Source organism: Apaloderma vittatum, unplaced genomic scaffold (genome assembly GCF_000703405.1).
Source record: "Apaloderma vittatum isolate BGI_N311 unplaced genomic scaffold, ASM70340v1 scaffold5565, whole genome shotgun sequence".
Taxonomy (NCBI): Eukaryota; Metazoa; Chordata; class Aves; order Trogoniformes; family Trogonidae; genus Apaloderma; species Apaloderma vittatum.
Window position 1 is genome coordinate 41429 of NW_009716385.1, and position 11446 is coordinate 52874.

General features: G+C 35.8%; 1 protein-coding gene across 1 annotated transcript in view; it reads right to left on the minus strand.

Annotated features, from left to right (window-relative positions):
* LOC104273997 (ryanodine receptor 2-like) overlaps window positions 1-10984 on the minus strand; it is a 36298-nt gene extending 25314 nt beyond the window's left edge. The window contains exons 1-5 of the mRNA XM_009869505.1: window positions 10968-10984; window positions 5128-5188; window positions 3647-3885; window positions 2326-2407; window positions 811-941 (exon numbers count right to left, since the gene is read on the minus strand). Of these exons, the coding sequence (XP_009867807.1) occupies window positions 811-941; window positions 2326-2407; window positions 3647-3878 (445 nt within the window). The 5' untranslated portion in view covers window positions 3879-3885; window positions 5128-5188; window positions 10968-10984. The remainder of the gene's footprint in view (window positions 1-810; window positions 942-2325; window positions 2408-3646; window positions 3886-5127; window positions 5189-10967) is intronic.
* Window positions 10985-11446: the final 462 nt, after the last annotated feature.

Consider the following 11446-nt stretch of genomic DNA (forward strand, 5'->3'; position numbering starts at 1 on the left):
CTTTATTTTCTGCAGGCAGTCTTTTTCATCTACAAATAAATATCTCTAAGCACAATTATTAGCTCTTGAATGTCTAATATCCTGATGTAAACATACAATTAGATATACAGGTATCTATATACTGAAAATTAGCTTGTAGCTTGTGGATCTAAATGTTTGTAGTAACATGGCCTAAGGCTAGTCTTTTTCCAAAAGAAATCTCTTTTATTTCTACCCAAATACATTTTATGCAGCCACTGCAGAATCTCCTTAAAGCTTAGTGCAATTTTGAAAATAAATTTCTGCTAAAAATCAACAAAAATACAGCTGATTGTCATTCTAGTTCTATTTAAATAGCTAGTATATACATGGTAAGCAAGTACAGCTGTTGATATTTTCAAGATATCATTCCTCTATGAGGAATAAATCTAGTATGCTCCCTTTTTTAAAAAAATGATGGTGAAATTATAAAATGGATGTCATTATAAACCGGTGTCTTATACACCATCATCTACATACATCTGTGATATAATTCATACTTGGCCTATTTGCAGAGTTTGTACAGTTCTACTGCAACAGTTTTTCTATTTACATTAGGAACAAGTAGTCCTTATGGCATTATTCAACAAAAACATCGCTACGTTTAGAAACATACAATAATTGGTTTTACTAGACTCAGACTCAGCCCATCGATTTAGGAAAGAAATACAAAAAGAGATTACAAGAACATACTTGCACTATAAAATGTATGCAAAAACACATGTATTAAGGCGAGAAGCATTTATAGTGAAACTGTGTTTTCACAACCATTAGGTGAGTTTTTTAAAATACCTGCTCTGTCTCTTGCATTCTTGGTATTGTAAATTGAGTAGATATTATGTTTGTTCAAATGAGTTTCCAAAAAAGCCACTGGAAAGGCACCTGAGAAAGCAGCCAAGCATTCTCCTAGTGCTGATCGTTGCCTGTGAATTAACAAACATTGTTAAGTATAAACACCTGGTTATACCTCAGGGTAGTTGTATATCAGCCTTATTTTTATTCTGAGTTGAGTTCATCTCAGAGATGACAGATGATAGCCACCAGCACAAGAACAGGTAATAGAATCTGAAGTCCAGCAACCCTCTGCTAATATACGAATGAAATGTTAGGACATAAAATGTCAAAGGTGGCCAACTTCACTGAGCACAAATGAGGAGCATGCAGGGAAAACTCAAACTCATAATAACAAGGCCTCCTGTTCTAGCACTTTCCTCAGTTTTACTGACTTTATATCCTCTACCATTAAGAAAAAGCTACTGAATAGACCAAGAGACAAAATATGCTATCATTTTATTTGAGTGATATAATTTCCTTTTTTTCTGAGAAATAGGAATAATCAACCTTGATCTAGCGTGAAAGTCAAGTCCTTCAGAGAGTGGAAAATTGCTTCAACTGATCAATAACTCTGAAAGTTTTGAACAAAAACATTGCTCTAATCTCTTCAAAAATACAACATTTATTTGATAATCAAAAAAAGCCTTAAATGTGTCAAAATTATGAAAAGCCTATCTCTAGGAAGAAGTGATTGATCCCCTGTCATTTCACTTGAGTCCTTCAGGGGACATTTAAAACTATCGTTTCTGACTTCCAATTCAGTTATCAGAGCAGATTTTAGGCATGAGAAATCCTTAGCTGCTGAAGCTGAGCCAGACAAACCAATGTTGTGATTTAAAAATGTTCATCTTCATTCTATAGTTTATCTCATTTTAGGAACCTCAGAACAGTGCTAGTCACTACACAGAAACTATTCAGTTTCAAGTAAGTTAGAGGTACCTAAGTAATTCTATTTTTTAGCTCACTAAGGTATACACAGACCAAATGTAATTTGGAGGGAGGTTAGCAGATAAATAGATATACAAAAAAAGCAAATACAAAGCCCTCATTTCCCTAAAAATTGAGCTAGAAAGAAGTAGCATTATATGAGTGACCTATTAAATTTAGGGTAAAGAGGGCATTAGGGTATTTCTTTCCAAGAAAAAAAATGTACATCAGAGTTAAAGAACACATAAGGAAGAATTATAACACCAGCTAAGCTGAATGACACATTTTTACAACTGATCCTCATTTCAAGTCAATCTCAAATCAAGTAATATTTCTTGTAAAGTCAGATAATTTTTATATAATTTCTGTTTTAATTAAGAAATATATTTTGCAAATATAGAATGCAACATTTTAAGTGTATTATAGTAAATGCAGCTACATCTTTCCAACAACAATCTCTTCCTATATTCATTTCTTCACTGTAAATTCGTGAAGCTAAATATAAACACAAATACGAAAAATAGACGAACATTTTTTTCTTCTTACCGCTCTACATAGATACTCTTGCTGGTTCCCAGAGCATATAAACTGGCCAATATTCTGTAACAGGAGACCTGAACATCTTCCACTAAAGAGAAGAAAATTATAGGTATAAAGAGATTTTTCTTTGCAATACACTTCAGCAGAATTAAAATACATTTCTTTTGACAATAATTGAATGATATTAAGCTATCAAAGCAATTCACAGCAATCCTTCTCTGAATACAAAAATCTTCTGCGCTGAGTGCCACAGTTTCTACTAAAAATCTTCCATTTACTTCAATGTCAAGTTATGAGCTACGGGAGTGAACATAATTCACTTGTGCACTAACTTTCTGAAATTAATAGCATACCACCTATTTACAGATAACATCTAATTCCATAATCTTAGAATTTATTAACTTAATAGCTATAAAAAATATGTCAGTAAGTATTTTCTAGTTTGTCTGTTGCACTGAAGAAAGTTTCATGGCAAATGAAACATAGTGATGAAAGTAAAAAAAAAGTATTAAGGAAGAAATCAATTTACAAATATAACACCACTGTATAAAACACATTACAAAAGAAAAATAATCCTGTTAAGAAGGCATTTAATTCTTTTAAACACAGTTTAGATTTTTTAAAATTTAGACCAAGATACCAGTTCATAGCATGTACTTAATTTACACTTCACATTGAGAAAGGATTAAAAAAAGAAATAATCCTTTAGTCCTTAATGGACATGTCACCAAATCATGTTGCGAAATTATCAAATGTTTCAGTCACAAAAATGTGAGAACAATCCTAATATCGGTTGGAAAAAAATGCTTTTTCAATGCCAGTTGCAGTAATAGCATAACAATAGTGTAAGAACCATCCAGAAGGACAACACTCCCATTCTTTCCATATATTTTTTCTTAAGTCTCTCTCACAGCGCTATCTTCCCCCAGTATGCAACAAAACATCAAGAGTGAAGTAGCATAGGACTTAATGGGCTGGGAGAGTGTACAAGACAGTACATCTACAAGATAATGCTTGAATTCTTCAGGAGCAACTTCCACGTTTCCTTGGGATGACAGAATAACATCATTCTCATAGTATAACCTCATTTATAGATGGAGCAAAGACAAATTAATTTACACAAGGTAATTTTTCACACAAGAAGGAAGTCACAGTAAATCTGTGGTAAAGACAAACAAAATCAAGCCTCCTACAGCAATTGTCTGATTAAGTCAATGACAATTTTGTCAAACTGACATGGGATTTGTCCTTTTCTAGGAGTCTAGTAATGCTTACTGCACGTCGCTACACATATCTTAGTGGCCTGGCACTTCTAAGTAATACATACATATCAAATCTTCGCCAAACTGGTGCTGTCCAATATGCTCAAATAATGAAGATAGTACTGGCAGGAGAGCAACTGTTGTATAATTAATGATTTGTGTAACTCCCTTTGGCTGGGTTCTGCTGTGTGTAAATTGGCCTTGCTTAAGATTTTCCATTGTTTTCTCCAGATCCTCAGCAGCATTGTCCAAAAATGCTCTCAATGCCATCTTAACAGATTCCAGGCCAGTTTTCATCACAGTCCTGCATACAGCATGCAAAAAGAATGAAAAGGAATATTCTATTAGACAAGCATGGAATATAGCCTAGTGTTGGCTTATATGAAACATAAAGATCTGAAGAAAAAAATCTTTCATCTATTAGATTTTGTAAAATCTTCTCACAGCAGAACAACCTACTAAAAAAAAAGTTTCATATGTTTCCTGCAGAACACAAGGATATTTTATCTGGTTTCTAACTGAAAAAAATAAAGCCCTTTTAACTTTATAATTTAAGTAATTCACTTGCCTTCAGAGGGGAAAAAAAAATCACCTAACAAAAAAGAAGGAGTAAGTCTGCAATTTATGAGTCTCAGAAGGGAACGACCTTAAGCTAGAACTCAGAAAGCCTTCCCAACCTTTATGGTCATATTTCTGCCTCCAGAATGAGGACATCAGAATGGAATGCGCCAAACCAATTAAATCTGCTTAAAATTAAATAAATAAATGCATTGATTACATAAGTATAACACCATGTTAAGTTATGTAATGACATATTCCAGGAGAATTATTACCATATTTGTTTTAACTAGCTCAATTACAGATTTCCTTTGTTTAAGGGAAGTATCCATTCAGGCATGTGTGAAATAAATCCAGGTGAAATTCTTTTGTAAATTGAATAACAGTCCAGTTATATTGTCTGTTTTGCAGAGCGAATATATACAGTTTCAGTGTCAGTCTTTTCAAACTTCCATGGAACCTCCAGGAATCCCTTAATTCCTGTCCGGAGCTATTGTTACATCAGTGTCAGTCTTTTCAAACTTCCATGGAACCTCCAGGAATCCCTTAATTCCTGTCTGGAGCTATTGTTACATGTCTACCAAGAGCTGAACTGGTGACCTCCACCTGCATCTGTATTCAGTCCATATAATTGCATGGAGCATGGACAATTTCTGACAAAAAACCCCAAGATATTGCAACAGCAGATCCATATTAATAACCACAATCATAACTCTACCCCACAGCAAATGGAAAATATAATTTGTTCATTCAAGGCACCATGAAGATACTGAGATAAAGAGCTACCTGCATGTAATTCAATAAAGAGCTGTCTTTACGAGTAAATGCAAAATGAAAAGAGTTACCTTGACTCACCCTGGAGGTAGTTTAAACTATCATGGTTTTTTTCACAGCTGCAAAGATCTAGAAGTCAACTTTCAGCATAGATCGTTGATTGTACAGTTAATGAAAATTTCCTTTGTATTTTAGAAAATACATTCAGTATTACCTTGCATCCAAGGTCTGGCCCAGTATATGAAGACAGTTGACTATTGATGTTGCATCATTTCCTAAACAGGGAGGAAAATTATCCATGAATTAAGCTGAGCATACTCTACAGCATACCTACACTCTGCTAACTGTATCTCTGGCTTTAATGAAAGAGTAAATGACACAGCAGAAGAGCAACTGAACTTCTGCATAACTTTAACATTCAAGTTGAAAAACATGCAGTTTGATGTTTTAGCCTTGTTTACACAAATGCAGTAACTAGAGGCAGTAAAGCATCTCTCATCAAATAGCTGAGGCAGTCAAGATGGAAGCACTTAAACGTGAGGTTAATTAGAGCTGCAGTGTATTGTCTGGCTTTCACCTAAGTTTTACAAATTTTGCTTTAAGTGATTCAAGTTTATCTAGACATTTACCTTCCTCCACTCAGGCTGTTAAACTTCACAAGCTGCTATTGCACAAAGAGAACATTTATATAAGATGTCTTCAAAAAACTTAGTTCCCTGGTGTTACAAATAGGCTGCAGTTATTTACAGCAGGATCAGGTGCAGCCCACGAGTAACAGTCTCTGACATAATATCTCCCACAGTCAATAATTTTTTTCACACTTACGTATGTAGGAAGAGAATCTACACACACCATGCCTTGTATGCATATGTACAATCCAAAATAGAATCATAGAATGGCCTAGGCTGGAAAGGACCTTAGAGATCATTTTAATCCAGCACTCCTGTCACCAGGGACGCCACCTCTCGACAAGATCAGGCAACACATGGGGACCGAACGGGAATCGAACCTGCGACCTTGGCATTGTTAGCACCACACTCAACTGACTGAGCTAGCCAGCCCTCAAATCTTGCCACGTACAAGACACCTCTAAGTTCACTTCTTAAATCCAGGACAGATTTAGGCTACAAAAATTTGACCCACAGCTTATTTGATGTATCTATGTAAAAAACCCTCAAAAATCTAAGTCTCTGCAAAAATGAAAACACCTTTTCTTGCTTCTCCATATAAAGTTTCTCAATTAAAAAACTAAGAAGAAACAAGTAGAATGCTTAACATACAATAAATTTCTGAAAATATTGTAATCCATATCCAATGTACTATACTTTCTCACCTGGGAGTTAATTCATTTGAAAATACAGACAAACAATTAAAATTAGTAACTGTTTCAGTGAAATAGAGACTGAAAACAGATAAATTTCAAGGAAGGAGTGGGAGTTTATTGCAGTACTGAGAATATTGTTTTGTGCTACCAAACTAGGAAGCATTGTGGTGTTCATCCACAGTAGATTAAACAAACCTCAACCACAGCTTCCATGGCTGCCCCTAGCCAGGCAGCCCCAGCCTCTTTGCACTGGTGTTCAGCAACGATGTAACAAGCAGATGAGAAAGCTGAGGTGGCCTAAAAAACTCCTACCAAAACTAAGCACCACAAAAGATTAAGGTGGGGTTTTTTTTGTCCGTTGCTATATTTTTCCTTACTATTTTACTTCTCTGGTGACAGGACTGCAGTGCTGACTGACTAAGAACAGAGTGCAGGGCTGGGCTAATGACAGAAGGGGTGGAGGGAAGTACTCAACGCAACCCAAATTTAAGACTGTGGCTTAGACTGTCCTAAAAAAGTACCTTAGCACTCGTCATGCAGGTGTGTATACACTGCACACTACAGTGCAGTATAGAGATGCTCACTCAAGTTCCCTGAAAATTTACACTGGCCATCTATGCATACAATGCATGTACATTTCAAGAGCCATGCTATTCATCAGGAATCAGGTACTTCGTATGCTACAACCAGGTAGAAGGATCAGAAATCCATCTAGCTATTCTGAAAACCAGACAAGCTTTAGGCATACCCCTGTAGCAGATAAAGCATGGGGTTGGCTCCACAGACTGGGATATCAAAGCAGAATTCACTGATCATGATGAATGCAGCCCCTTTCAATCTAAACTAATTCATATACTAGCATTTGACCAGTTTTATCCATGTGACACTAAAACCAGACTTTCAAAATTGTCATGGAACTGCTTTTCTGGAATGTCTCCTTCAGACAGCAGTTGCTAAAGAATCGTAGAAAATGCAATTTGCTATAAAAGACAGCTTTAGGTTCAGTGTGTCTTTCTTTTGTTCCATTATATGAATTTAGTTGTTTTCACTGTGTTTCTAAAACAAAAGCTCACAAGAAAGAGTACTTTTTAATATTTTACTTAAAATGCCACAGCTAAAACTCAGAAGATAAACCTTTTAAATTGAACATTTCCAGAATAAATTTGCTTCCAACCTGAGGTTAGAAGTCAATTTTAGAAGACTATCTTATTTTTTCTTTAAACTGAGTTTTAAGGGGGTTTCTAATGAAACTAGTTCTATTACTATTGCCATTCTATTACTATTTTACAGTTTACATATGTAACTTTATTACATTATTTTTTAAAAATTAATTTAAAATATTCTTGGACTTCAGAAGACTGAAAACTGTATACAGAACACTGTTGCAGAAATGAATATGCAGTATATAAGGTTTCATTACGTCATAAAAAGAGAGCAGATGATAAGTACAATTCAATAGGATAAAAACTGTAATAATCATGGAATCATAGAATGTCTTAGGTTGGATGGGACCTTAGAGATCATCTAATCCAACCTCCCTGCCATGGGCCAGGATGCCCTTAATTAGATCAAGTTGCTCAAGGCCTCATTCAACCCGGCCTTGAACACCTCCAGCGAGGGCAATTTATTCCAAAGTCTTGCCACTCTCATACTGAAGAATTTCTTCCTAAGATCCAATCTAAACCTATTCTTCCTTCAGTTTAAATCCTTGTCCTGTCAGTGGACACTCTTGTAAAATGTCCCTCCCCAGCCTTCCTGTAGATTCCCTTCAGGTATTGGAAGGCAGCTGTAATGGTCCCCCTAAGTCTTCTCTTTCCCAGGCTGAACAATCCCAGCTCCCGCAGCCTGTCCTCATAGCAAAGGTGCTCTAGACCCTGGATCATCTTTGTGTCCCTCCTCTGGATTCGTTCCAACAGATCCATATCCCTCTTATGGTGGGGACACCAGAACTGGACACAGTATTCAAGGTGGGGTCTCACAAGTGCAGAGTAAAGATGGAAAATCACCTCTTTTGATCTGCTGGCCACACTCCTCTTGATGTATCCCAGGGCATGGCTGGCCCTCTGGGCTGCATGAGCTCACTGCTGGCTCATGTTCTCATCTATCAACACTCCTAGGTCCTGGACAAATACTGCATCACATGACTTCAAGAGGTTTAAAGGCTAAAAGTGTCCCAGGAGCTAGTATAAATTGTGAACGTGGTTGATCACATGAACTGCATTAACTTGAGTTTCTTTAGTAATTTGAGGAGCAGTCCTACATATTTTAGAAAGTTGTATTTTTACATCAGGAGGGAAGAACTGTTGTTGTATTGTATAAGTGCTATGGATATTTTTCTCAGGATGCCTCGCTCCAAGGACACTTCAGATTCAGGGTATCAGCAGGCAGAGAGAGCCTTCTGTTTCTTTATAGGAACTTAATTTCTCTAATTTCCACAAAATGAGCAAGCAAAACCAGGCCCTTCTTATTTCATGTCTTGCCCAGCTGTTTTTTGTTTCAGATTACATGGGTCTGTATTACTGACATGAAGGTTTTTTTAAGAATTACTTATATAATCATAGAAAGAATATCTTACTGGAGCTTTAAACAATATAAAAAGGGAATCAAACAAGTTGTATAAATGTGTTTTTTGAATTGAGAAAACAAATTCAAATGCTCAATTCACCAGAATTATTTACTTAAAACTTTGAAATTCAGCCCACTAATAATAATGCAAGTAAATCAATACTGTCCTACTGATGCAGAGCTACAGCTCTCAAACAGTAAATTATTGATGTCAAAATCTAATTCACAGTGGAACAAAATAACAATTCCATGCTGAAATAAAATTCCATAATAACAGCAAGTATCAAAAGCAGTTTAAGTTCACTCTAGAAGACTTGCATGCTTGATTTCCCAAATTATCATGACTTCTATATACAGCTTAAAATACATTACTTTTATTAATGACTTTCATATATACAGCTGTATCTTCAGAAGTATTATTCAAATTCACAGTAATAAAAAACCCATCTGTATAGAAAACTATACAGCATTTTGCTATTTGTTACAGCAAGCTCCCCACTACCCATAGAGGTTATTAACAAGCAAGTCCTGCTCATCCAGGATGCCTCCAAAACCATAAGTAACTGTCTAGGTCCCAGTTGTGCTCAGAGGCTGTCCTCATGAGCTTTCTCCCCTCTTCTACACAGGCTTTGTCTTTGCTTTTGATCAGGTGTTCCAACATGATGTAATTCACTGCGAAGGCAAGGAAAACTGCAACACATTGACTGGAATTAGCAGGTCCACAGTAAACAACAAGGCTCTGGAGTATTATGGTGACCTCGTCACAACTCAAACTATAGTACACTTCTGTGTTGGTAAAAAGATTTTGTATTCTGTTAGTTAACTGCATGCTCGGAAAACAGTTAAAAATCTAATTGTAGCCATAGTGAATACTCTTCTGACTCCACCTGACTTCTCTCCTACCACTTGAGCCCAGCCAAACAACAAGCAATACGGAAGCTGAGATTTGGAATGGAAAAGATCATCCCTTTAGTACTGAAGAAAGTTATGTTGACTCAGATTTTTAACTTCACCTGCTACTCATTTTAGAAAAAAGTCAGAAAAACAAATACATACAGTAATGAAAAAAAATGCGAAATTTTAATAGTATACCTGAGCTAGTTCATTCTTTGAAGAAACAACCTAGGGTATAAACCAGAGCTTATGTGTATGTTTGTGACATGCTTCAACCTTCAGAAAAAGCTGTAACAATGCCACACAGCTGCAGAAACAACTCCATTCCTCCTATGATCTTTTGGCTTTACAGGAAAATCCACTCAGCTCATCCCAAAAGATATTTAAAAGCAATATCCTAAAATAACTTCCGATCTTTCTTCTCAGTTTAATGCTTTTCATAATGGTCTGTAAGCTTTTTAAAGACCACGCTGCTGCAACAAGTGAGTTCTTTCCTTCAAATTGAATAAAATATGTAGGAATTCAGTTAGATGCATGTAATCTGAATCAAATTCTGATTTGCTAGATTATTACCCAGTTAGGTATGTTCATGGATTTTTACAGTGCAATCATCATAGAAGCAATATATGCATAGGATGTACAATTTCAGCTATCCTATTGTCATGGTATAGGAAAAAATTGTAGAGTAAATGACTGTTCCACATGTTGCATATAATATATGCACTGCATACAGACTTCAAGTTTACTTCAATTAAGTGATTTTCACAAGGCATAAGACAAACACCGAGCTCCCACTAGATTCTCATAATACCAGAAAGACAGTACACATGCGTATGTGGAGTCAAGCACATTTGGGAATATTTAAGAATCCCATAGAGCATAACTAAGCATTTTAGCCCACTACAAATTTTCCTTAATGAATTTTCAAAACCAGTAGGCACTTCTGATGCTATTTTTTAGCCCCCAAAATAGAATAAAATAACAAATTAGCAATCATAATTAACTCAGCACAATTCTTCGGTAGGATAATGAAATCCAATTATTAGTTAAGACACACAGAAAACTAAACGAAAAACCCCAAACTGGTAAATACAAAAGCTTTTTATTCCTTCTAGTAAACTCTGTGATCTACCATCCTAAACAATTAGTGGTCTGTGAAGACCATGCATTTCAGCCATGCAGCATGCAACAAAGCAGCACGTAACACAATGCAAAAATGGCAAAGAAAACCAAGTGATGGCCATGCTAGTATTTGTCAAGGGTCTCCTTACCAAACAGTGAAATCCTATGCCTGACAAGAACTCCAAGTTTGCAGAACAGGCTGAAGACAAAAGAAAAATAAAAGAGAGGAGAAGGGAAAAGGAAAAAAAATAAAGGAAGGGGAGAGAAGAAAGAAAAAATAACAGCTGATATATGAGCAGGAAAAGCAACATGATGTCACGCAGAAAGAATCGATTATCTGAGCAGAATGTGGGACAGAGTACTAAAGAAAGTTTTTAAGTGCATATCCTTAACAAACATGGTTAAATAAGCACATATTATAATTAAAGAAACAAAAAAAAATAAAAGCAAAGCTAATTAATATAGAAGCACTCTATATGAAAACCCACGAGGAAATAACCACCAAAGCTTTAAGAAGTAAAATGTGGTCAGTGTGCTATTCAGGATATCACTGACAATGCAAAACCAAACCGTAAGGAAATCAGATGGATTGAAGTGTTTGATGGCAAATATTTAACTAGTCCAATTT